This window comes from Choristoneura fumiferana, chromosome 8 (genome assembly GCF_025370935.1).
Source record: "Choristoneura fumiferana chromosome 8, NRCan_CFum_1, whole genome shotgun sequence".
In the NCBI taxonomy this organism is placed as follows: Eukaryota; Metazoa; Arthropoda; class Insecta; order Lepidoptera; family Tortricidae; genus Choristoneura; species Choristoneura fumiferana.
Genome location: NC_133479.1, coordinates 3,511,592 through 3,539,089, shown reverse-complemented (window position 1 = coordinate 3,539,089; position 27,498 = coordinate 3,511,592). Strand labels below are relative to the sequence as shown.

The following is a 27,498-nucleotide window of genomic DNA, read 5'->3' as shown; positions in this document are numbered from 1 at the left end:
CGTGCTGCTTGGGATCTATCAGAATCGTATCGCATTTAGCTGGATGATTTTAGACTATACGCATCACAAGTTAAAGTGTGCTGTTACATGTTTTCAGCTATGCTATCGCAGGCTTTTATCTGCTAAAGGACACCAACACCGCAGTTGAAGTTGAAAACCGTTATGGATAGGTCAACTATAGACGTTATTGTCTTTACCTTGTATCATGCCCATTAGTAATCAGTAGCCTGTTAAGGCTACCCATATTAATGGGTTAACCCGCATTCACATTGATCTGTGTTGCTGTGTTGTGATACTCTCTGTCTCTCTCTCTCTCTCTCTCTCTCTCTCTCTCTCTCTCTCTCTCTCTATCGTCTATCTCTCTCTATCTCTCTCGTCACGATCACGACACATCACGACAGATAAAATGTGAATGCGGGTTTAGTTTATAGTAGGTAAGTACAGGATTTTTTAACACCCTGTACATTAAAAGTGAGAGAGTTGACATTGTGTGAGAAAAGAATAACAGTATTATGATTGGTTTTTTGGAGTCTTTTTGTATTTTTTATTTCAACTCCAAATTTGTTACTTTTACGGGTATCCCGTGAAACCATATCGAAAATACAAACTGAGACATGGATGCACAGAAAAACCAGAAAAAGAGACCAGCACTGGGAATCGAACCCAGGTCCTCAGCAATCCGTGCTGCTTGCTATAACCCCTACACCACTCATAATTTGATTGCTTAGTAGCGATATCACTTGTCTGGGTGAGCGGTTGGTTCCGAAAGAGTGTGACGTCTGTCGACGCTACATAGATGTCGCTAGTGCTGCTGCTTAAGTAGAAATAAGCAACCTGAGATATGTATGCATAGGAAAAATTCGTGTCTAGATTCCTGTCCAGCAGTGGTGTAGGGGTTATAGCACGCAGCACGGATTGCTGAGGACCTGGGTTCGATTCCCAGTGCTAGTCTCTTTTTCTGGTTTTTCTGTGCATCCATGTCTCAGTTTGTATTTTCGATAAGAATAACAGTTTTTTTTTGCAGGTCGATGCATTTGAAGACAAAAATTGGTTTTGATAATTGGAACGCAGCCTTCCACAACTATAGCTTGCTTTGGACACCAAGTAAGTTAAAACTAAGTTAAATAAATGCTTGTAAATAACCGTCCTTTTGGTTGTCGCCGCAGTCGGATGAGAACGCGAAAATTATTCAGTATTTTGTAGTATTTCAGTAAGTATTTTAGTATTGCAACATTTTTCACAACAATAATTGTTCAAAAATGATGCCTTATTGGTGTAGCAAAAGAAAAATTAAATACCAACAACTATAGGTACAGTCGAGGTTAAAAATATGTTCATACTTTACTACCTTGTCGCTGTCACTTGTGTTTGGTCTTTCTTATATAATTGTCAGGAGGTATTATAGTGACAAGGTAAAGATATCTTTGACCAACTTAACATTTATAACAGAAGCTATCCTTCATTATCTTAGTACCCTTAGTGTAAGTAAGTTTTCGGTTACAAAATACGGTCTCGGTCGCGTTCGCGTTAAAATCTCAATTTGTATGGAAACACGAACATCGCAAACGTTGCGCTAGAGGCGAACGCGATCGAGACGTATTTTGTAATCGAAAACTTACACTAAGGGCACATTACCACTACCATGAGTTTACAGTGACCGTACTCGATAGCGACGGCGTAAATTATTAGTAGAGGCGCTGTACAATTCTACATAGGTACAAATAATTTACGCCGTCGCTATAGAGTACGGTCACTGTAAACTCATGGTAGTGGTACAGCTTAACCAATCTCTTTGTCCTCAGCTGGTATATCAATGTACGTCGACGGCGAAGAGTACGGCACAGTGGGCTCCGACTTCTATTCGAGTGCGAAAGAGTACGATGTACCCGCAGCGCCCATGTGGCTCAAGGGTTCCGTAATGGCGCCTTTCGATAAACTGGTAAGGAAGGACATTGAACATGGAACTAACGTAAACGTACGAGTGCTTGTCACTGTCCCAGTAGATGGCATCTTTAATTGTATGTCATTAGCGACAGAGATGACAGCAGGGTTTTGTCTGTTGGGAATTAGCGTGTCGAGCATTCGTACGTTTACCTTACTGTGAGCTCAATATAGGTACGCTTAAAAAAAAAATAAAAAAATATCATGGGACACTTGACACATTGACCTAGTCCCGAATTAAGCAAAGCTTGTACTATGGATACGCAACGGGTAAACATACTTATATAGATAAATACATACTTAAATACATAGTAAATATCTAACCGAGAACAAACATTCGTATTATTCATACATACATTCGTAGTCAGGTTCTCTAACCATCCGCCATCCGGTCGTCTTTCGACTTATTACACTTGACTAAACGATTATTACTTATATTTGGCCTATAACCGTGTCCCAATGGTGGGCAAAGGGCTCTCCTCTTGACAATATGTGATAAAATATCCGTAGAACACAATATTTAGGTATTATACGTCTAGCCTCTGCCTTGAAGCTTGAAACACACAGAAAGCGGTGGCGGGGCGGTGCGGCGCGGCGCGGAGGCGGTACCGGTTGTAATATTCGAGCTAACATGAAAGAGGGCACACAGAATACCGCGCGGGAAATAAGCGTGGCACGGTAATCCGTGTGCCCTCTTCCACGTTGGCTCCAATATTACAACCGGTACCGCCTCCGCGCCGGAGCCAGTGTCCGCCGTCAGTGTGTTTCTAGCTTAAATCATAATTCAAACATTGTTTCCAGTTCTACGTGTCCCTGGGCCTGAACGTGGGTGGAGTGCGTGAGTTCAATGACACCAGCAGCAAGCCCTGGAAGAATTTTTCCAACAAGGGTATGCTGAACTTCTGGAACGCCCGCGACCAGTGGTTCCCGACCTGGTACGACGACACCAGTGCGCTGCAGGTTGACTACGTCAGGGTCTATGCCCTTTAGAATGTGAAAGACTAGAAAAATATTAAAATTGATCCTACAGACAGAATAATTCAAGTTAACAAGCTGGTTACCTAATGATTCGCCGACAATTTATTGATTGGCAGACCACGTTTCCCCGAGTAACGGCACGCTGATGAATTTGTACGCAGATGTATTGTTTCACAGACTAACGTTTCATAACTCAACTTTTAGTAGACTATTCAGTTGGCTTATAAGCCGAACAACTATTGACAGAAATTAGTTTAGCCGATTTAGTGATTACACTACACATTTTGCTCACATTTTTCTCGCTTCGCTCGCTCACCTCGTGCGTTGTTGAATACAATTCTACCTAACACTCCTCTTCGCTAACGCTCGTCATCGCACCTAACTACATCTTGATGCCTGTGATAACTCTGCGCTTGTCGTGTTTCGGCGAACAGTTGTTCGGTTAACTGAAACAATTACCAAACAAACAATCGACTAACCGTAAATATGCATATCGCTATTCTTCCTACCGACTACTCGGTGAAACGAATAATAGGTGTCACGAAATTATACCAAACGTTGCTCGGCCAAAAGAAAAATCTGCTAATAGTTGTCTGCGAAACGAAAATCTGCGTAATTGAACTTGGCGAAACGACAGGTCACCTAAGCTACTTTGTAAGGATTAATCGAGCCGAACGCGATGGGTTTGAGTTACGGCGCCAAAGCTGTTGATTATTTTCATCCAGATTTTTACTGGTATCACAAACATAGGTATTTTTTACAAGCTTTTTATAACTTGTTATGTTTTAATTGGATTATGTTTGGGTCAATTTTTTTGACCCACTTTCAGTGGTCGGTTGACTTGTAATTTGGCACTCATAATGTAGTTTGGATGATGATGAAAATACAGTCAACAAAAAGTACAGTCAGCAAAAAAAAGCTTACATCAAAAATGTTTTTTTATAAGAGAAAGTAATTTAATAAACAATCAAAAACTCGACTGCGTTATGATATTTCTTTGAAAATGGCAAATAAAAACACATGACTTGAATATATTTTTGTGATTTCTTTTTAAATCCCTTGCAAGACAAATAAATGCTCCTAATTAAAATAAGAATATTGAAATATGCTTAATTTTGTACTTCCTCAAAGATAATATTTTATGATTTTAATAAAAATACTCAAATATACAAATCTTTTTACAATTTAATTTAGTTAATGCATGTAAGTTATAATAGTAATAAAGGGTTTTTTTACCATATTGAAAATACAAACTGAGACATGGATGCACAGAACAACGAGAAAAAGAGACCAGCACTGGGAATCGAACCCTAGGTCCTCAGAATTCTGTGCTGCGTGCCATACCCCTACACTACCACTGGACAGGAGTACAGACACGAATTTCTTCTATGCACACATTAAGCAGCAGCAAAAAAGTAACAAATTTGGAGTTGACAATAAATACAAAAAGACTCCAAATAACTCAATCATAGTTTTTTTTACCTGCAATGTTTACTTTAAATAAAACACTCTTAGTTTTTTTATATCTTATTTATACTTATACAATTGTATGCTGGCAAGAATAAAATCACACACACTTCTTATGAACCCTTCGTGTTAGTTTATTGTTATAATAACAAAGGCCTCAAATCCTAGTCAGTGTCAAATATTAGAACCTTAGGCCGATTGTAGACGTCTGTTGTTTTCACCGGACAACGAACCGTTTTTTGTGGTGTTGTATAGCTTCGTCGCCGGACAAGTGTCCGGTGCATGTACACACATTCATTGTAAGCCAATAGGCTGAATGAGGGATATCGTTTTTTGTCTCACTAGATGGCGCACTGTTGCGTGAGGTTTTTAAGTATGGCTTTCAGTCTGTTATTACGGGTGTGAAAACAAAGTTTAGATTAAAATCATATTTAATACACCTTAAAACCGTACCATTAAAATATCGAGCATGCCACAGTGTTGCACAGTCCCCGTTTTGTTCGGAAAAAAGGGAGGACAAAGGTTTCCGAAAGCCAAACTGTTTCAAAAGACAGACATTCATTGCCCCGGAACGCATATTTGCCATAATTAATTTCAGATATTGCAAAATATTCACAAAATTATTCTAATTATAAATAAACCCGCGTAGCTCACCCAAAAACTATGAGATTTGACATTTCGGAGACCTCACGCTACACTAGCGCCTCTAGCGGCGAATTCATACGCGATAGCCCTCATTGAGTAGCGACTACGAACCAAAAGACGCTGCACTGGCAGACCTCTTGCCAGGTGGACCGACGACATCGCCAGATTTGCGAGCGTCCAAAAGCAAGTTTTTCATGGTGGCGTTCTAAGACATTTTGCTCACTAGTAGATGTTTTCTGGTTGATGCCGTTGATGGAGAATAGAGACGTAAAACGGGTTTCAGAATTTTGTGATGTCAAAACGTAACCACGAGTACAAGTCTCTGATAATTCAAATTCAAAATAAAAAAATATTTAATTCGGACTATTGTACATTTGGCACACATCATCCATAGGTGTTAGTATATAAAAGTCAATACTTAGGGGCTGTTTCAATTCATTAGTGTTACCGTCAGTTAGCACTAATCAATGGATGGCGAAACAGCCCCTTAGACTAGTGTTAATGAGGGATATCGCGTATAAATTCGCCGCTAGAGGCGCTAGTGTAGCGTGAGGTCTCCGAAATGTCGAATCTCATAGTTTTTGGGTGAGTGACGCGGGTTTATAATTTATAATTAGAATGATTTTGTGAATATTTTGCATTACCTGAAATTAATTATGGCAATTATGCGTTCCGGGGCAATGAATGTCTGTGTTTTGAGACAGTTTTGTCTTTCGGAAACTTTTTTCCTCCCTTTTTTTTCGAACAAAATGGAACTACGCAACACTGTGGTTGCTCGATATTTTTGTGGTACGGTTTTAAGGTGTATTAAATATGATTTTAATCTAAACTTTGTTTTCACGCCCGTAATAACAGACTTTGAAAGCCACACTGAAAAACCTCACGCAACAGTGGCGCCATCTAAAAAGACAAAAAAAACGATAGCCCTCATTACAGAAGTCACACAACCATGTCACTTGAGTATTACAAATGATCCGTAATCGATCAGTCTTTTGGAGATACTATATAATACTTTTTTAGGGTTCCGTAGCCAAAATGGCAAAAATGGAACCCTTATAGTTTCGCCATGTCTGTCTATCTGCGGCTTTGCTCAGGGACTATCAATGCTAGGAAGCTGTAATTTTGCACGGATATATATATAAACTATGCCGACAAAATGGTACAATAAAAAATATTTTTTGGAGTAACTCCCATAGACGTAAAGTGGGGGTGTTTTTTGTTTCTTATCCAACCTTGTAGTGTGGGGTACCGTTTTTCTTGTAGATCTTTTAAAACTATTAGGGGGTTGCTAAAACGATTTTTAGATTCAGTGATTTGTTTTGCACAGTATTCAACTTGAAAGTGCAAATTTTCATTAAATCGAGCGTCCCCCCCCCCCTTCTAAAATCTAAACCGGTGGGTGGAAAAATTTGAAAAAATTCAGGATGGTAGTAAGTATATCAAACTTACAAGGAAAACTATAACGGTTAAGTTTTCTTGAGAAGTATTAGTACTTTAAGAGTAAATAGCAGCCTAAGTTATAAAATATACCTAAACTTGGAATATTCCGTACAAAATACGAAATCCTTAGAAAAATATTACTTAATTTTTTCGTAATGGCTACGGAACCCTATTTCGGGCGTGTCCGACATGCTCTTGGCCGGTTTTTTCAATCTTACTTTTTACTTACAACTAGCTTTACTTATCTAACAAGCAAGTAAACTTGACAGGATCATATATCTTATGCTATCTTATCCTATCCTAAAAATATAATAAATGAGATAGTTTGTGTTAATGGTTTGAATGCTTAGATGTTTCGATTAAAACCAGAGATCGGACAAATGTGCGCCATTACTCGCAATAATATGGACATGACTCCAAACCAAAGATTAATTACCTAATTGATTTCTTACCTGTTATTTAATTTGTATACTTCAAGCAAGACAGTAATAAATAAATTAAACAAAATACTTCTTATTGTGTAGAGTTATGAAAGTAAATAAAAAGTAATTTTTCTAAATTTTTTGGTAAAGAAGACACTAAGAAGTCTGTGTTTCATTTGATTATTACTGTCTTGCGAAGTAAACAAATAAAATTACAGGTAATAAATCAATACGGAATATTAAGCAAAACTCTGCGCAGGGGCGACACTAAAGTAGAACAAACAAACCGTAAACAAAAAGCCATGACAACGTCAGTTCTCTTTATAGTTTGTCGCCATGACGGACCATGACATATTTATTAATTAGTAACAAAATAAAATGATTTTTGCATAGTAGTGCTATATAATGGCATCCTACGGACATTTAAAACATTCAAAAAACAGTTTACGGTTTGTGCTAGAGCTGTATTTTGATGGCAGAACATTGAAGTAATATTCCCTATTAATTAATCTTTGGAGTCATGTCCATATTATTGCGAGTAATGACGCACATTTCTCCGATCTCTGAAAAACACTGCAGCCATAGGTTAGAATTTCGACAAATGTAAAACTTGGTTATCATTGAATTGAAGCACAGTTCAAGGGTTATTTTTCCTTTCCATGGATAGTATAAATCTTCCCAGGTGAATTTTTCGCTTCGAGCCCTTATCTTTAAAATAAAGGCCATTGTCTCTGTTATCGCAAAGCCGCTAGCTACCGAGTTAGCATGTGCCACTACAACATTCATATTGAACGTTTTCATATTGATACAAACGGTATCGTCATAGTATTAAGGTTCAAATTTAATGTCACTGATATTCTAGATATTACGTTTTGGTAGTGTAGGACGATAGACCACCCCGAGGCAATACGGCACTCATATATATATTTTTTCCATATTAACAGTTTTTCAATATGAATGTTGCAGTGGCACGTGCTAACTCGGTAGCTAGCGGCTTTGCGATAGTAGAGACAATGGCCTTTGTTTGAAAGATAAGGGCTCGAAGCGAAATATTCACCTGGGAAGATTTATACTAGAATAGATAACGAGCCTATTTTTATTCTACCTCTGGAGCAAAGCCGCGGGTGTAAGCTAGTCACTACCTATACCTTATTTGGAATAACAATCATAACTAACAGTTAACTTCCTTTTTCTCTTGTTCTTCTAACTTCCGTTTTAAGTTCTATTATAAAGCGTAAACTTTGACAGAGTCGATCTTCAAATTGGCATCGTGCCAGGAAGGTAACCAGGTATCCTTGGCCTGCCAGAACTTGAGGACAGCTTTGCTGCCGCGGTTCTTCCATGGCTTGTCCGAGGAGTCAGCGAAGTCGTGGACCCCGCCGACCCTAAGGCCCAGCGAAATATAGAACTGAAATAAAAAAAATAACAAAATTAAAAAAAACGACCGGTGTAATTGATTTCAGAATAAAAATCGACTAAGCCGTATTCACCCTTTAGGGTTAGTTTTTACTTGAAATTCTGCAATTTTGCATTCTGGGACCAAACTGGAAGTTTGTACCCAAAAAAACTAACAAAAATAACCTTGTTAGTCCTCAGCTACTCGAGTATTAATGTCATTATAAGTATGAATTACCAGGAATTGGGAAGCGTAGTATCATTGCCAATTTACCCGAAAAGAAACACAAGATATACCAATTCCAGAACTTCACAATTCTTTATTTACTGAAACTTATTACACAAAAGATTTGTTGGCAATTCTCGCCCTGAGAACTGCCGGTGGGTTGAATTTGATTAGATGTGCGTGCGCACCCTGCGCCGCTGACGTTGATACTTAGACCAAACCGCTGGCCTCGCGGGTTCGATGTGCAGGCCGCGCCTTGGTCGTCGCTGATGATGCCGATGTGAAGGCAGACCCTCTCCCAGCCCCTGGGATCGGTCTGGACAGCTGCCGCCTCCTGTAGCTAGCTGCCGCCGGTGTCTTGTGAAGGGTTGAGGTTATGAAGATGAAATTAAACTGCGATTACGTTCACCACTATATTATCGCGTTACTGATACCGTACAACTGTTTATATCTATAAATATGATTCAGATGATCTTAGATTACTTAATGACACGATTTGACACTGAGAGCTCCGCTCTGACCCCGAGACCGTTACCTACGTGCAACCTCTCTCAGTGACTTTGAATGACTCCCGGTCGAATGACTGACCGGTCCATTGACATACATAGGCTGTCAAAAACAATAAAAATGATTTAAGGGTCCATCACACATTCCCGTAAAGTGACTTCTACACGACCCGACCTACGATGTTACGTTTTGCGTAAACATTTCCTGCCAGGGCCAGGCGAAAGATGGACTGAACACTTGCAAGCACTATTGACTCTACTTACAATAATATTGACTTATGATCTACTGATAAACAGCTGACAACCTATGACACTTAGGTGTAGCACATGAATAAACGCTCTACCTATCCTGAAAATGTAGGTATACAATTGACTATGACTTATCCTAAGAGTTGAGTTATCCATACATTATACACATGAAATGAACAATATCCATTAGACTGAGGGTCTACATAATAATGCACAGATGATTATAAATTACAACAATATCAATTGGTGCCCTACCAATAAATAGAACAATATATGATTATGATTGACCTACATTATAGTCAATAGGCAATTTACACAGTTTGACTACTGGGCGTATGAGTTCGCCACCTTGAGTTTTTAATTTAACTGACCTGACAATCTGGTCAGTTCCCTTATACACTTCAATGACTCTACCACGCCTCCATTGTAATGGAGGTGAGTTCTCATCTTTAATGAGAACCAGATCATTCAGTTCGAGGTTATTGACTTGAGAATACCATTTATTACGCGCTTGTAAATTATTGAGATACTCAATATGCCACCTTGACCAGATTGATTGATACATTTTTTGAATAACCTGAAAACGTGATAACCTCGACGTCTTAGTGTCCTTCCAATGTGGTTCCGGTAGAGCTACTAATGGTTGACCAATGAGAAAGTGCCCCGGTGTGAGCACTTCGAGATCTGACGGATCCTCACTCATAGGAACTAACGGCCTTGAATTCAATATGGACTCTATTTTTGAAAATAGAGTTGATAGTTCCTCAAACGTGAAGATAGTGTCTCCAGCCTCTCGTTTGAGTAAAAGCTTGGCATGCTTGACAGCTGACTCTACCAAACCAGACATGTGAGGAGCTCCTGCTGGGTTGAATTCCCAGCGAATATTTTGACGAGCAAATTCCCCTTGAGTACAGTCTCATTATTGACCAGAAACTGATTGACATCACGCAGGTAAGAATTAGAGCCAACAAAATTAGTACCTCGATCCGATCGGACGAGTGAAGGCAGCCCTCGTCGGCTGACAAACCTGGTGAACGACGCGATGAATGCCTCGATCGTCAATGCTGAAACCACCTCGAGATGAACCGCCTTGGTTCCTAAACAGACAAACACACATAGGTAAGCTTTGACTGATTTAGCATTCCTTAATAAACTACTCTTAACTAAATATGGGCCTGCGAAGTCTGTCGCAACGCCTGAGAAAGGCCGTGCTGCCGTGACTCGGTCAGCCGGTAAATCTGCCATGAATGGCGGTTGAACCGATGAATTGAATCTGAAACAAACTAAACATTTCCTGATAACCCTTGAAACTTGACGTCGGAGTGACGGAAACCAATATTCCCTCCGGATTATAGCAATGAGCGCGTTCGTCGCTGCATGACAATATGACCTGTGATAGTATTCGATGAGTAACTGACCCCATTTATGATCCTTAGGTATGAGATATGGATGCTTTGCTCCATATGGTAGAGCTGATTTACGTAGTCGTCCGCCGACACGCAGCATGTTTTCGTCATCGACGAAAACGCTAAGCTTCTGCAATGATTTACAGACCAGCTTTCCTTGTTTGACCATAACAATTTCCTCCTTGAAAGCGTCTAATTGAACTTTACCTATCCAATGTTTAGTAGCTGCGCGAATCTCGTCCAATGACAGTGTAGACTGAAGATTCCTTTGCTCCCTCGGCAACTTGATATTTTTACAAAATCTAAGTATGAATGCACTGACATTGATTAGTTTGCTATATGAACTGACACGTGATAAGAGTGCGTCTTCCCACGACTCTACTGGCGTGACAAAATGAACTAATTTCTTGAAACCTGGTAACTCTTGAGGTATAGTGACTGGTAACTGTGGCCACTGGGATTCCTCCCGCATCAACCAATCAGGTGACCACCACAATTTAAATTGAATTAATTCCCTTGCGGACATTCCGCGTGAAGCGACATCTGACGGATTACGCTCTGATCTGACATGACGCCATGTGATGTGACGTTTGGACTGTTGAATGTCCTGTACCCTGTTACATTCAAATGTTTGTAACATGTGAGGTTTGGCCTTGAGCCATGACAAAACAATACTGCTATCTGACCAAGCATTGATAGTCTCTAACTGAACAGAGTCGTCGTACGAATCTGCGACGTGATTAAGCAGTTTGCATACCAGGTGAGCTGCGTTGAGTTCCAATTTTGGAATCGTCTGCTTGGTTTTATGTGACGCGACGCGTGATTTAGCAATGACTAAGCTGACCTTGACATGTCCTGACGCATCCACCGTCCGTAGATAGACGCTCGCCGCGTATCCCAGCTCCGAGGCGTCGCCGAAACCGTGCAATGAGTATGAAACGGCGCTCGGTAGTGAGACACACCGTTGAATCTGTAAATGAGACAAATGATTGAGATCCTGCGTAAGTTCGTCCCACTGATTGATTTGATTTTGATTGATCGGCTCGTCCCAGTTGAGCCCATCCGAGAATAATGACTGTAAGAATATTTTGAATCGAAATATGACTGGTGCGCAATAACCACACGGGTCGTACAAACGTGCGATTGTACTGAGCACGCTACGTTTCGTAGGAGGGTGACCAAGTGGCACGTTGATTTGATATGCCATTGAATCTGACACTGGATCCCATTGAACACCTAATACCTTGATGAAACTTTTATCCTCAGTATCAAATGAGTGTGGCAGCTCGCAATACTCCTCCGGTAAGTCACGCAATAGCTCCCTACTATTGGACGACCATTTACGTAACTCATAACCTGCGCTCCCGGTTAGCGCTATGAGCTCTTGCTTGAGCTGTTGAGCCTCTGCTACTGAGTCTGCTCCTGTGAGGATATCATCAACGAAGATATCTCGTCGCATGACGTGTGCTGCGTGTGAATTCGGATGCGACACCTCCCAATCGTCCGCTAGTAGCAACACCGTCCGTATAGCTATGAATGGACTTGACCTCAGCCCGTAGGTATTAGTATTTAATTCATATACCTGAACATCGTGTGACGGATCCTCCCTCCAGAGGATTAATTGATATTTCCTATCATCTGGGTGAACAAATGTTTGACGAAACATCATTTTGATGTCAGTAGTGAATACCACTTGATGACGTCGAAAATTTAAAATGATTTTAGTGATATCATTTTGAAGAGGTTGCCCAGAGTGAAGGCATTGATTGAGTGACACACCTGTGGACGATCGCCCTGATCGTCGAATACAACTCTGATTTTATCTGGGCGGGAGAGAGGTACCGTGATGCGGTATGACAAAATGTTCTGAGTTAAATTGAAAGTTCGATTTTGACATATGACCGAGAGTTTCATACTCTCTCATGAAATCTTTTATACTTGGAGGCGAAAGTGCGTCCTTAGCCATTTTCTCTCCAAAGCTCGCAACCTTTTCATTGCAAGCGACCTTGATTCGCCTAATGATGACCGTGTTGAAAGTAACGGTAACCTGACTATGTATTTGCCCGTCAGGCAGACGTTGAGTAGTAGAAATGTACAACCTTTCGCATTCCATGTGATCTGGATGAACTGTAGGCTTCGAAGGCGGCTCCTCGACCTTCCAAAACCGCTCGAGCACCTCCTCGAGTCTAGTGGCGTGCAGGCCGTAGTCCTCCACGGACGTACCCGCTGACTGTGATGACGTCACCGCTGACTGGTGAGTCGAGGTCAATGAACCCATGAATGACATCCCAAAGCATGTCCCGTAGGCTGCTATTCCTGGAACGTGAGTGGAAATCTTTGAACCATCGAGTACATAATTTAATATGTCAGTACCTAAAATGATGTCCACATCTGAGGCTTTGTCAAACTTGCCATCAGCTAATATGATATGTGACAACCGTAATTGATCTTTGAGCTGAGTGTCATATGATGGAATGTTTCCCGTTAGTGAATACATGACTGAAGCTATTGTACTAATGATGGGTACCTGTTTACCTACAGGTTTGATTATTAATTTGACTATTGAACCAGGTACCTTTACCCTTTGCTGACCAATTCCCATAAATATTATTACCATTAGACTGTTGGTGTAATTTAACCTTTGAACTATTGACTGTTTAATTACTGAGACACTCGCCCCGGTGTCGAGTAAGGCCCTAACCTTAAAATAATTGCCATCACCTGATTTCACCATTACTACCGCTGTGGGACAAATGGTGACTGGTAATGACTGTGTCACCCAACAGTGGTAGCATCTCATTGAGGAGATGGTGGTGATTGTGGAGGAATGGGGCTGACCCGCTGCCCATACCTCAGTGCCTGATACTCAGACTGAGCCCACTGTGCCCTTGCCCCTACCGGAGGCCTTGGCCGGTAAGCTGCCATCGCCTGAGCTGATGGAGCTTCCTGGTACAGTGGTTGAGTCACTGGTACATCTGAGTGGCCGCCCTGGCTCGGTTGAGGTGCACACACAAGTGGGTAGCCACCCTGGCCCACGCCTTGTGCATGATGCTGGGGTTGCCTGCCCGGTGACTGACGCTTGGGCGATTGCCTACCGTGACCTGATGTTGACACCACAGGTTGGTCCCTTTCAGGTGATTCCCTAGCCTTAGGAGCTGCCCCTGCATTACAAATGAGTGAGTTGTGCTCAGGAGACTTGCAGTGCAGACACCAATTCCGTTGACTGCAGTCCCTAGCATAGTGCAACCTCAAGCACTTAAAAACAGTGACCACTACGTTTCGCCCACGCCTTGCGTGCTATTGGTGAAATACTTAGAAACACTGCGCATCTATATAATGAGTGGTCACCGCTACAAAATGAACATGATGAAATAGAATTCACCTGATGAACTTGACGCACTCCGCGTGCTGGCCTGCCACGTGCCTCCGAGGTGGACGCACCCTGCCGTCCTCGTCGTGGTGGTGGCCGGTGGTAGCTTCTCCTGAAGCCGCTTCTGGTGCTGGTGACACGGCGAGTTGCACCCTGCATTGCTCGTCGAGTACCTCGAGCAGTTGCTGAACACTGGGTAGAACCTGATGACACGTCCCATACCGCTGTTCGAATGCTGACCTGATCAATGTTGGCAGCTTCTGTATGATTAAAAACACAATTAAATATGACCATTCGTTAATTGGTTGTTTGAGCTTTTCCAATGCCTGAATAGACTCTCGGAGAGGATCATAGAAATCTGACCTTAACCTCTCATTGTTTAATGACCGGAGGTTGGTGATCTGTGACAAGTATGTATCTACCAGCATCCCTGTGGTCTGATACCTATCTGTGAGCAATTTCAGTGCCACTGAATAATTTTTGACCATCCATCGGTAGCTGACGTACGAACGCGACAGGCCTCACCTGACAGTGATGCTCGCGCAAATAAAAAAATGCTTCTCCGAATCTGAAAATGTCCGCGTGAATGGACCAAGGATTGAAAGAGATCAAAAAATGACATCCACTCCATTGGCCTGCCGCTAAACTTAGGCAGTTCAATGGAAGGCAACTTTGCCATTACCTGGCTATGATGACGTATCCTAGGCGTCTGCGGACCCCCGCGCTCGATGCTGCTCCAACTTGACAAGTAACTTATTGATTTCACTGAACTGTGCGTGAATTTGTTCCATTTCTCCCTCAGGAATCTCCTCTGACGAAAGACCAAGCAACGCCTCATATGCTAGTACGAACTGATTATAATATGAACCGAAATTACGTTTAGCTACTGCCACCGCTGATGTACCTTGGGCTTCGCTTATTGTACTGGCAAAATCTGTCAGCATGCGATATTTCGACATAAATTGAATCTTGGCATGAATTTTAGGAGGCATATTGACTTAAATGAATGAACTACTTGATGTGTTTAAATCAAGTAAATAACCTCTTAATTCAATGACGAACGATAAATGCTTAAACTGAATAACAATAGTCACACCCTGTGAGCTACACTTATATTAAACTACCTACCTAAAGTTACCTTTAACAACAATCGACGCGCACAACAATAAATCTCACTGTTTGATCAAATTAAACACAACTGTATTTAAACTTAAACCTCACTAAAACAACATTCGCTTACTTATGCCGTAATGATTAACTGATAACGTGATAATGATAAGGTTATTGATTTCAGATAACGATTGTTGATTATGTTGATAAAAATGACATTTGCCACAAATGAACGAATGAATGAGTCAGTTATGCGCTCATCTGACCATAGATAATGCAACTCGCAAGTCGTCGAATTGATCGGATGAAGTGAATGACAATTTATAAAAAAACACTTAAAGTCTTTGAATGAATGAATGAGAATGAGATTGACTTGCCGAATTCGTCCCGTTCTCCGATGATTTGTGTGATGACTTGCTTGCTTGTTTGCTACTCGCAACAAGATGGCGGCGAAATTTCTTCCAATGAATATTTCGAGTGTCAATACCTATTGCACTATTTAGACCGCACTTTCACTCACTGCGAAAATGACTTAACGCGCACTGAATTTAAAGTCTTAATATTAATTAATATGATATAATAATAATACGATGTGAAGTATGCGCGCGCGGCGCCCGCCGTGCTGAGATGATAATGAAGTACACGCGCCCTGCGACGTACGTTATCGTGCTGATTCTTCTCTAACGTTCTTCTAACGTTCTGCTCCCGTCATGGTTCCACAAAAATGTTGGCAATTCTCGCCCTGAGAACTGCCGGTGGGTTGAATTTGATTGATGTGTGCGTGCGCACCCTGCGCCGCTGACGTATACTTAGACCAAACCGCTGGCTCTCGCGGGTTCGATGTGCAGGCCGCGCCTTGGTCGTCGCTGATGATGCCGATGTGAAGGCAGACCTCTCCCAAGCCCCTGGGATCGGTCTGGACAGCTGCCGCTCCTGTAGCTAGCTGCCGCCGGTGTCTTTTGAAGGGTTGAGGTTATGACGATGAAATTAAACTGCGATTACGTTCACCACTATATTATCGCGTTACTGATACCGTACAACTGTTTATATCTATAAATATGATTCAGATGATCTTAGATTACTTAATGACACGATTTGACACTGAGAGCTCCGCTCTGACCCCGAGACGCTATAGACGTTCCAACCTCTCTCAGTGCTTTGAATGACTCCTCGGTCGAATGACTGACCCGGTCCATTGACATACATAGGCTGTCAAAAAACAATATGATTTAAGGGGTCCATCACACATTCCCGTAAAGTGACTTCTACACGACCCGACCTACGATGTTACGTTTTGCGTAAACAAGATTACACCACAAAAAAAATCTGTCATTGATATGGACCTCCCCAAAGTAATACCTGAATCAATCATTCTTACCAATTGATCCAAAGGTGCCATGACGCTGGTTCCTCTCAGCCAATTTCCAGCATGAGGCACGGCGGCGGACCGCGCGATGGAGTAAAAACCCTCGCCAGGGTCTACGGTGCCGTACTGCTCTCCGTCAACCAGGAGGACCAAACCATCTGCAGAATATGAAAATAAGTTATCGGGAACTGGTTGATTTACCATGGTATTTACCTAACCAACTATCGTTACCTACTCTGAGAATTTTGCTGATTCATCAACATACCGAGATTCATCATCATCATCATCAGCCATAGGACGTCCACTGTTGGACATAGAGCTCCACCATAGACCTCTAGCTGTTTCGGTTGGAAGCGGCCTGTATCCACCGTGAGCTGGCTTTAACCAGGTCATCCATCCATCTCGTTGGTGGGCGTCCTACGCTTTGCTTGCCGATTCGCGATCTCCATTCGAAAACTTTTCGGCCCTAACGGCCATCTGTTCTCCGTGCTATATAGTTTGCCCATTGCCACTTCAACGAGCTAATCCGCTTAATAACTAAAATAATTTCTTTGCTCACCCGCGACCTTATGATAGCTAAGTTTATGCAAAATATACGTGTCATGCAGTTCCTACACCTCCACACTGTAAGAACACACAACAAACCCATCTATCACCACCACCACACTACACTGACGCGTTTCGAACTCAACCAGAGCTCATCTTCAGAGCAACACACCGTACATGATGCTTGTCAAGATGAGCTCTGGTTGTGTTCAAAACGCGTCAGTCTAGTGTAGTGTGGTGATAGATGGGTTTGTGTGATTTGTGTGTGTTCTTACAGTGTCGAGGTGGAGAAACTGCAAGAAAACGCATATTTTGCATAAAAATAGCTATCATAAGGTCGCGGGTGAGCAAAGATTTTTTTTTAGTTCATTGATAAGGACCTCCGCAAAGGAACGCCTAATTCAATAAGTTATCTAATCCGCTTACTTATGTCAATGACTGTGAGATAAGAAATATGATTACCTGGCTTCCAAATCATAGTGTAGTTATGGAATTCACTGCTCCAATTCTCGATACCGACTTTCTCGTTCATCAGCTGTGAGCGGAATGGGTCCGTGTCAGACAGCACTGGTCCACCGTACAGCTTCTTTGCAAACTCTGGGTTGCCCTTGACGAATGCCACTCTAATAAGACCTGATTCATATCGGCGATTTCCGTAGAAGTTATCACGAGGCTCTAGGTTGATTTCTGGATGGCATAGGGGGACACTTTAAAATTAGAAGGTTGATTGTTGTAAATGAAAGAACTAAGTATCACCAGATAATAAAACAGCATTACAGCAGTACTTATTTATACAGTACTTGGACAAAACGAAAAAAGGCTTTTTGGCTGTTTTTTTTATTCAACTGGATGGAAAACGAGCAAGTGGGTCTCCTGATGGTAAGAGATCATCACCGCCCATAGACACCTACAACGCGGGGATTACAGATGCGTTGCCAATTTAGAAGCCTAAGATGGAATACCTCAAGTGCCAGTATAATTTCACCTGCTGTCTTACTCTCCACGCCGAAACACAACAGTGCAAGCACTGCTGCTTCACAGAAGGATTAGCAAGCAAGATGGTGGTAGCAATCCGGGCGGAACTTGCACAAGGTCCTACCACCTGCAATAACTGCTGATTTTGCCATTTCACTAAACAAATTCAGGGGTTTGATGAAATTACTGTTTTTTTCTAGGTAAATGATAAAATCCCTTAGAGATTTATTCAAATCTCTTTTTTAGCCAATTTTTGGCGACATTTATAGATATTTATGCCCACTATTGTACGTACGTTTTATAAGGTTTTATTTTACAAGTATTTTAAATAAATTTGGGCTTGCAAGTTGCTTTTAGATGTACCTGGTACCAGCCAGCTACCAGCGGGCATTTTGGCTTTAACTTCAACTCTGCCAAATTTGAAGTTGAATTTGTTTTTAGTGGTGATTTTGCCTGTCATGATGGGGGGCAAAATGTCAGCGCCAGAGGCTTCTCTTTTGCACTGATCGCTGTCAATTTGGCCTGTGCATCTGAAATGGAGTTCTATACTTTAGTATGCTTAACGTGTTACAAAATAATAATAAAGCGAAAAATATTGTCAACCCTTGTAAGTTTTCATGTTTTACAACCGGAGTTAGATTGGTTATTTGGAGTCTTTTTGTATTTTTTATTTCAACTCCAAATTTTTTATTTTTACGGTCATCCCGTAAAACCATATCGAAAATACAAACTGAGACATGGATGAACAGAAAAACCAGAAAAAGCTCTCGATGAGAGCGAAACATAGATGTCGCTAGTGTTGCTGCTTAAGTAGCGTAGTAGAAGAAAAAAGCAACCTGAGATATGTGTGCATAGGAGAAATTCGTGTCTGTACTCCTGTCCAGTGGTAGTGTAGGGCTATGGCACGCAGCACGGAATGCAGAGGACCTGGGTTCGATTCCCAGCGCTGGTCTCTTTTTCTGGTTTTTCTGTGCATCCATGTCTCAGTTTGTATTTTCGAACCGGAGTTAGCATAATTTACTAAAGGAGTAATACCTTAGCCTATGAACCATATGATAAGTATATACCCTTAAGTGCATGGTTGCGTATGGTCGGCCACTAACTCCTATAATACAAATTTTTACTTAGCTTAGGAGTTAGAGGGTTAACTGTTGTGTGAACATGTACCTACAGCAAATTGTTTCCTACCACCATATTGTTATCTGTTTTATAAATATTTGTTGTTGTACTTTTTTTTTATATGCAATAAACTATTATCAATGACGACTGATTACCGTCTCACTTACATTTCAGTCAGATCTAGTGATTCTTGTAGGAAGCCTTTATGGTAAATATTTTCCAAAAGCTGAGGAGTAATCACAAGGTGGCCGTCTTTTAGCTCCATTGTCTCTTTCGGCATGTACACGTTGAATGGATAGTCCTGAGGAAGGACAATTTTTCCGATTAATTTATCAGTGATTATGTCACTTTTAGTTAAAATTGTAGCGACTTCTGTAGAACTGTAGAAACTTCAACATCTTGCATCGCACGATCTCCGATAAAATGAGTCTTTACCTTGGTGGGTCACTTGGTCTAGACTCTAGAGACATGAAATTTTACATGGATGTTTACTTACGTAAATGAAGACCAGTCTGAATTCAATTGAAATAACAGGTCAAATAATATAATGCAAGTGAACCCGCGGTGAACACTAATTAGTTAGGTATATCTTCGTAAGTACTTACTGGCTCATCCGGGAACTTGTTCTCAGCATCCCAGGAGCTTTGATCCTTTAACGTACTTTTATCGAATTCCTCGCTGAAGATGAGGGCACCCTTACAGATGGTGCCTTTACCTAGGACGACGGTCTTGGACGCTACGCATGGGTCTGGGTGTCCAGAGACATTGGGCTTGGGTGCAGGAGTGGGCTGTGCCGTTGGCTTGGGATTCTCGGGCTGATAGTTTGGGTTGTTGCCAACATCGACTTTTGTACCGTTTTCGTAGACAAATTCTGAAAAAGCATGTAAAATTTTATCATTAATCTGGATAGTGTATGAGTACAATAAGGACTAGTGACCCGGTAGAGATCTTTTTTGGGGTCACGTCGCGTGTTTTTAGTTTTTAAATTTTATATGAGATGCTTTATAGGAGATAAGGGCGTGCAGTCGGGAAAAGTTCATTATAGATGACTGGGAACGAACGGGGGAGCCAGACAGTGCCGGGTTCTCACCGGCTACAAGTCTGCACATGTCCAACTCTTTGGAGACCAGGTATAGGGTGCAGGAGAGGAGAACGGCTGAGAATCGGCTATTCTGCCGTTCTTTGGGGGAAGAAAATGTCCAGCAGTAGAAGTATTTTGGCAGACAATAGTGAAGATGATGATTATAAAGATTATAATTACAAAATAGGACGCAGGTGAACAAAACGGAGTAAAAATCAGTAAACCACAGAAGAGTGAGTTGAATATTTTTACGAAATCAATACTAATACCGATGCAGCACTTTTTCGATAGCGTCATAGTTGAATATTTGCATAATCTAACATGAAACTTACCAGTCACTGTCCACTCTCCATTATCCTGTCGATACCCCAGCCCGTCCTTGATGACGTACGTCCAGAAGTATATCTTGTCTCCAAGCTTCAGGTTCGCATTCCTGTCCCTAAAGGTCCACCGGCCTTCCTTGGCCTTGGTGATGTCCCGGGCCCACTCGCCTGCCTCCAGGCCGTCCATTTCTTCGTTAAGCTTACCATGGAAGGCGAAGAGAGAGAATCCATCGTCTGAAAATAATGTTTCTTCAAATTTCGTAAATCAAAAAATAGCCGTAGTGGCCCAGTAGCTCGCTTGCCTCTCGAGCAGAAGACCTTAGGTTCAAATACGGGCTCGCACCTCTGAGTTTTTCAAAATCATGTTTTGCAAAATTAATTTTGACATAAGTATGGTGAAAAAACTTCGTGAGCAAACCTTCACCAACCTGTGAAGAAAATGAATGGTGTGTATGAGGTTTTTCCACACTTTGCCGGCGTGGGGATTACGGCCTAAGCTCTCTTTCTGAGAGGAGGCCTGTGTCCAGCTGTTGATAGATAGTATAAAAACTGGTAGTAGGTACATGTATGATCCGATTAAAATTAACAAAAAATATCTTTGGAATTTGTTTACTCTTTTCTGTCATACAATTATTTCTCAGCCTTCATCTCAATTTGCCGGTGACTCGTCTTTTTTTATCAAACCCAAAGCAATTGGCTCACTACAAAATGATTACAGCAAGGTCTAAAAAACCGAGTTAGCCGGAGGCAACGACCTATTATAGACGCGCCGGTTAATACTCCCCGAGTACCGGTTTAGATGTTATGCAAATTTGTTATTTTGACTCAATACAGGCATTAATCCGTGCTTTTGGCCCCTGTGTGATCAGTTGCGTAAGTTTATGAGCATGAGAAGCATCTAAAACCGGCCAAGAGCATGTCGGACACGCCCAAAATAGGGTTCCGTAGCCATTACGAAAAAGATAAGTAATATTTTACTAAGGGTTCGTATTTTATACGGAATCTTACAAGTTTAGGTATATTTTATACTTTAGGCTGCTAAATAGCAAAAAGTAAATACTCTTAAACTACTAATAATTCTCAAGCAAACTTAGCCGTTATAGTTTTCCTTGTTTTATTTAAAAAAAAATCCAGCAAGTTGAATATTTTGCAAAGAAATTACTGAATCGAAAAATCGTTTTAGCAACCCCCTAATGATTTTAACTAGATAGAAGAAGATAGAAGACCTATCCAACGATACCCCACATACAAGGTTGGATGAGAAAAAAAAGGTACAGTAAAAAAAATTTTTTGTGAAATTTTTATTGTACCATTTTGTCGGCATAGTTTACGTACATATTCGTGCAAAATTAAAAACCCTAAAAATGGTTTATACTGGCTCATTCAGGAGACAAATGAGTAGGACTAACCCCTAGTAATTGATAGTATTGATAATTCATTGTAGTCTTCATTGCATTCTCATCATTGTGTTATACCTACGCAATGAAATCTATCACCTCTTCGGAATAACGCACAGGTTATGTGCCCAAGAATAATATTCGACCATACGTAAACTGACCAAGGAGTGTGGAGGGCTCCTTAGAAACTTACAAAGTTCGACAAAGCTTTTAAGCTCAAGCACGCAAGTATAATTATGTTCAAGTAATCTGGTGTGTTTCTATACTAAGTGTTGGTACGTAAAAGTGGCAAGATGGATATTTTATGGATTTTGATCTTAGTCCAACCAACAACTGGTTATACTCGTAGTATAATGGTAGAATACTAGTATTTTGAATAATCTGTATTGTGTTATCCCAGTCAAGTAGGTTTGAAGATTTAGGGCCTGTTTCACCACTTGTCGACTGACTTTAAGTGACGGATACCTGTCAATGATGCCGTCTCTGTTTGTTTTGTCCGAATAAACAAAGACGGCATCACTTTTATCTGCCACTTAAAGTTAGTCGACAAGTGGTGGAACAGGTCCTTATATTAAGGTTACTTATGACAGTAGATAATCATAATCTACCATATTAAATAGTACCTACCTGATTCACTACTATTAAAATGTGGCCTGCCTGACAGTATTTTGTGAACACACTCGAACCAACTGAATCGTGACCCACTGTGGAACCTTTTTATAGAAAAAGTCATAGCGACATTGCATTGCTTGACAAGAGAATTTATAATGACACTTACTGTGAGAACATTCTACAGTGGGTCAGGAATCAAATGGTTCGACTGTACATTAAATATTTTAGTTAGTTCTACAAAATGAAAACAAAAATATTATAATTCGGCAGTGAAATTTTGGTGGTCATTTATTAGTTTTGGTGGTAAAATTTGTAATGTTTAGTGGTCAGTTAAAAAAATACAGTTTCAAAAAAGTTTGCCACTACAAAAACAAGTACTTACAAAGCAGAGTTAAATGAACTGCGCAAGACATTAAATGCACAGACCGACTACGGCTGAGTAATAAAAAAAACGACTCAACTTCTTAAGAGAAACGTCTTGATAAAATAATAAGGCCTCCAAACAGGAAAATGATAATTTAATTGCACTGATGTTTGTATCGTTTTCTTAACATCTACGTCGCATGTCTTGAGGTCACATTACACGCTATTATATGTTTTGCGAGTAACTCAAAGCGATAAGTGATAGGAAAAACTATTAACTAGATATTTATATCACATTTATACTGTGTTGTTCACGTCTTTCTTAATGTACAAACGAACCATTTGATTTCGGACCCACCGTAGAACTTTCTTACAGTGTCATAATCAACTCCCTTCTGAAGCAATGCGATGTCAATATCACTATAATTTTTTTAACCGACTTCAAAAAAAGGTTATCAATTCGGTAGTATTTTTTTATGTTTGTTACCTCAGAACTCCGTCATTTATGAACCGACTTGAAAATTTTTTTTGTAGATCGTTTAGGAATGAATACCTTCAATTAGGTCCCCGTAAGCACTCAGACTACTCAAAGCAGAAATCGAGGGAACTCCTTAAATATTATAGGGACACCTATGGTAATTTGGATATATTTAGTAGCAATTCGTGCATTTGCTCTTGAAAATCATCATTTGGTGATGTGGAACTGATGATGAAGATCACATTAGACCAACAGAGCTACTACTCAATAACAAGTACCTCACGGGTTGAATTTCAATTACTTTAACACACTTGCTAAGCAATCTATGCTCATCGTAATACACATGGTGAAATGGAACGGCTGGTGAAGCAGCAGCACTCCTCAATAACGAACGTCTCTGCACCGGAAAACGCAATCTTTCGAAAAAGGCTACGACCAGTTGACATTAAACTATTGTATCTTAGATAATTTACACTAAAAAGCGTGAAAAAAAAATATAACAAAAAATTGAACCGACTACAAAAAACCATGAAAATATTTTTTCTACCAGTATGAAGTCGGTGCGGTGCCTCAGCACGAGCCAGCAGGAGTGATTGAAGCCCAATATATAGTATGCAGGTGAGGTAGACGACTATAGGTCCACGCCTGCTGGCTCGTGCTGAGGCACCGAATTTGGGAACACCCAAATTCTCCGAAATATTTAATTGCGAATTTGCTAATTCCGATTTTCACAATTCCTAAGATATATAATTCCGATTAATTAAAAACATGAAATTCATTTTTCCGAATTTCATAATATCGTTTTTTTTAATATCCGATTTTTGGGTCACATTCAGTTGGTTCGATAGTACAAACTACTTGTCTTCAGCCGTGATGTCGTAGTGGTTTGACCTATGGCCTCTCAAGCAGAGGATCGTAAGTTCAAATCCAGGCTTTTGAAATTTTTAGCGAGCTAGTAAGGTTACCATGACTTATATAATTAGTACTATAACATCTGTTACAATAAGTATGGTAAAGTAATACAAGCGACCCAATTGTCGACACCTAGTCGACACTTGTCGACACTTAGTCAACACTAGAATTTTTACACGTTCCTTGGGTAAAATATACTCCCTGTACCTACTTTGTTACTTGCTGATTATATTTTATTTATTTATTAGGACCTTCAACAACAAGTACACTTTTTCATATGTTTACAAGATATCCGTTTAGTATATAGTTTTGAATTAACACGTAGGTGCGTTTCGTATTCATCTATTTCAGACCTTTAAAACAAAGCATACATTTTATACATATATTTATTTATTTGGTTTCTGGGATCTCAGAAATAGCTCTTGATTTTGATGAAGTTTCCTGTGGGAATTTAAGGGGAACAATTAAATTAGCTTCGTATTTTCTTTTGAAAAAAACGTGTTATCGATATTTGTCCCGAGCCAGGCTCGGTCACCCAAGTACCTACTAGATAGAAAAATGCCTAGGTAGGTATGTTCGTATCTGCGCAGACGACAATTCATTAATTCAAGGTTTGTTTGTATATTTGCTTGACAGGTTGTTACTGAAGCAACTCAAGTCGTGGCCCTAATTTCCTTTTGACTATTTATTATTTTTTAGTATTATTTTGATACTAGCTTTTGCTCGCAACTCCATCCGCGTAAAATTCCTTTACCGCTAATACCGCTATCCCGCGGGAACCATGCAATTTTTCGGGATAAAAATATCCTATGTCTTCCCCCGGGACTCAAACTATTTGTATACTGAATTTCATCTTAATCGCTTCAGCGGTTTAGGCCTGCAAAGGTAATAAACAAACAGACTTACAAACTTTCGCATTTTCAATTTTTGTGGGATTGTCAAGTGTAAGGCCCGCAAAAAAGAAAAGTTAAATCATTTTTAAAAGCCCTTTTTTGATACAAGCTTATTTTATTGTTTGTAATATTTATTGACTGCATTTGCATTGAAATCTACATAACACATACCCTGTAACAAATTTTAATTCAGTACACAAGAAGTGGTCAAAGTAATTCGAACACAAGAAGTAGTTAAAGTAATTGGAAGACAATATACACATACATACGAAAATTGCAAGTTAAAACGAAAGTTTGTAAAATTAACCAAATAGAATTGTGAATAAATTACTATCACTGGGACCATTATCAAACAATCCCTTTAAAAAGATAACTAACAGATCTGACCACAACTAAAAAAAAATATCGTTGAACATATAACAAATACATACAGACGAACATAAAACCTCCTTATTGAAATGGATGTCCAGTCCACCGATGGATGTTTTTAAAGCTGATTATGATGATGATTGAAATGAGTAATATCTCAAAAACGTGGAAACCCATTTTGATGAAACATGTCTAAGAACCATCGCTGGAAAACCTGATTTCAAATAAAAAACCGCATTCTAATCGGTCTACCCGCCGAAAGCTATGTCACCATCAGACACACAGACACACCAAGCGGTTAAACTTATTACACCCTCTTTTTGCGTCGGGGTTAAAAATAACAGTTACCTGGTACAGTCACCCTCAGCCCCTAGGATATATAGCTTCCAACTTCGCAGGTGGCACTATGTACTGCGCCGCGCGAGGCTGCGCATGGCACGCTGCGATCGCGATTAAAAAACAAACGAGCGTCGCTTCCATCATGGCGTCTGATTTGTGGCACTGATGGACGCAGACTGGCAGTCGATATGCGTGTACGCATAGTGCCTAAAACGCTTGGAACTGGCGATTTTCTAAACAAATTAAGAAAAAAAGAAGAAAATAAATGGGGCCTATTGAAAGCACGCCAATTATTAGGAATATAATTTGAAATTCTAATACTAATTTTAACAGGTAGTCGGAAATTAAATTCCAGAGAATTTTGCAGATATACAGATTTTACAACCATTTTCGTAGTGTATTTTTCTTTGTCGTTTGAAGTCGTTTTTTTTGAAAAACTACATTTTATATAAAAGATTGTATTACTTACTGTTCTGTTCTTTTTATAGACTGCACTTTTATTATTATCATCCAGAATGTCTTACCCAATTTAAGTCAATCCCGCCATTAAAAGTGTGGAAAATTCTACTTGCGGGATTTGATCTTGATATACAAAAAAAAAACTTGTAAAAAAGAAAAGTACGTACATAACTGCGATCAGTCCGATGAAATCATGATCACTGTGTGGTAACTTTTACGTCTTTTTTACACAATCGGTAGGTACATTTCTTGCACTTTAACCACACTGTTGGTAATTGTAAGACGTCATGACTGTTAATTCGTAGATTCTGAATATAACGACAATCAACAGGTAATTCTGTTATTACTTAAGTCTATGTTTCGACGCTTGGCTGGTTTTACCGGTTGACAATGTCAAGAGCACTTTAAGAATGCAATTTGAAACTTAAAAATGATAATATAAAGTTTAATCTTATGTTGTCGCGTCGATAATTGTTTTTGTGTGTAGGTCCTGTGACTAAATAAAATTGTAATTTTCTTACACCACATAGTCTAACAAAAGAAGTTGTATGACTAAGATATCACGATAAAGGTTACGTTACGAATAGAAAATATTTGTAAACATGTACAAACCATTTATTGTGTAAAATTAAACAATCAAACACAATTACAAATACAAATATTTTATTCAGCCAATATAGTACCTAAATTAATAAATAAAAAATATCGTGGGATAGTTCACACCAAATCAAAGCTTGTACTTAGGTACTGTTGGGTACCAGGCAACGGATAGACATACTTATATAGATAAATACATAAGTACTTAAATTAAAACCATATTAAACGTCTAAGCCTGAGAACAAACATTCGTATTATTCGTACAAATTATTGCCCCGCGCGGGGATCGACCTCAAGCTTCATAGTCAGGTTCTCTAACACTTGGCTATCCGGTCATCGAAAGTGCTTATTTCTACTTACATTCTTTCTTACTTCTTTACACTTTATTGTTGAAGAGATCCCTTTTAGGGATAAGCTCACCTTTGCTCTCGTTTCTGTGTATTTGTATTTATTTTAATTTTATTTTTATGTGCAATAAAGAGTTTACATAGGTACATAATTGTTTTTTTCCTTT

At 40.1% G+C, this 27,498-nt stretch overlaps 3 protein-coding genes across 4 annotated transcripts in view; 1 reads left to right on the top strand and 2 right to left on the bottom strand.

Annotated features, from left to right (window-relative positions):
* The window catches only part of LOC141430160 (beta-1,3-glucan-binding protein 1-like), a 44,376-nt gene that overhangs the window by 9,140 nt on the left and 7,738 nt on the right, over positions 1–27,498 (top strand). The window contains exons 7-9 of one of the 2 annotated variants that reach the window (XM_074090726.1): positions 1,025–1,104; positions 1,803–1,939; positions 2,743–3,953. In XM_074090726.1, coding sequence (XP_073946827.1) covers positions 1,025–1,104; positions 1,803–1,939; positions 2,743–2,931 — 406 coding nt within the window. In that variant the 3' untranslated portion in view covers positions 2,932–3,953. Of the gene's footprint in view, positions 1–1,024; positions 1,105–1,802; positions 1,940–2,742; positions 3,954–27,498 lie in introns of those variants that run through there. The other variant, XM_074090727.1, reaches the window with a different exon arrangement.
* On the bottom strand, positions 7,859–26,094 carry LOC141430159 (beta-1,3-glucan-binding protein-like). Its single transcript, XM_074090724.1, is given in 9 exon segments — positions 7,859–8,301; positions 16,534–16,679; positions 17,530–17,754; positions 18,406–18,572; positions 19,329–19,462; positions 19,767–20,032; positions 20,575–20,799; positions 25,938–25,961; positions 25,964–26,094. Coding segments are annotated over 9 exon segments (1,479 nt in total). The 5' UTR covers positions 26,073–26,094; the 3' UTR covers positions 7,859–8,118.
* On the bottom strand, positions 8,914–12,962 carry LOC141430219 (uncharacterized). Its single transcript, XM_074090814.1, has 3 exons — positions 12,775–12,962; positions 11,520–11,645; positions 8,914–10,366 (listed from the first exon to the last, which is right to left on the bottom strand). Exons 1-3 carry the CDS (start codon positions 12,960–12,962, stop codon positions 10,243–10,245), a joined length of 438 nt encoding a protein of 145 aa, XP_073946915.1. The 3' UTR covers positions 8,914–10,242.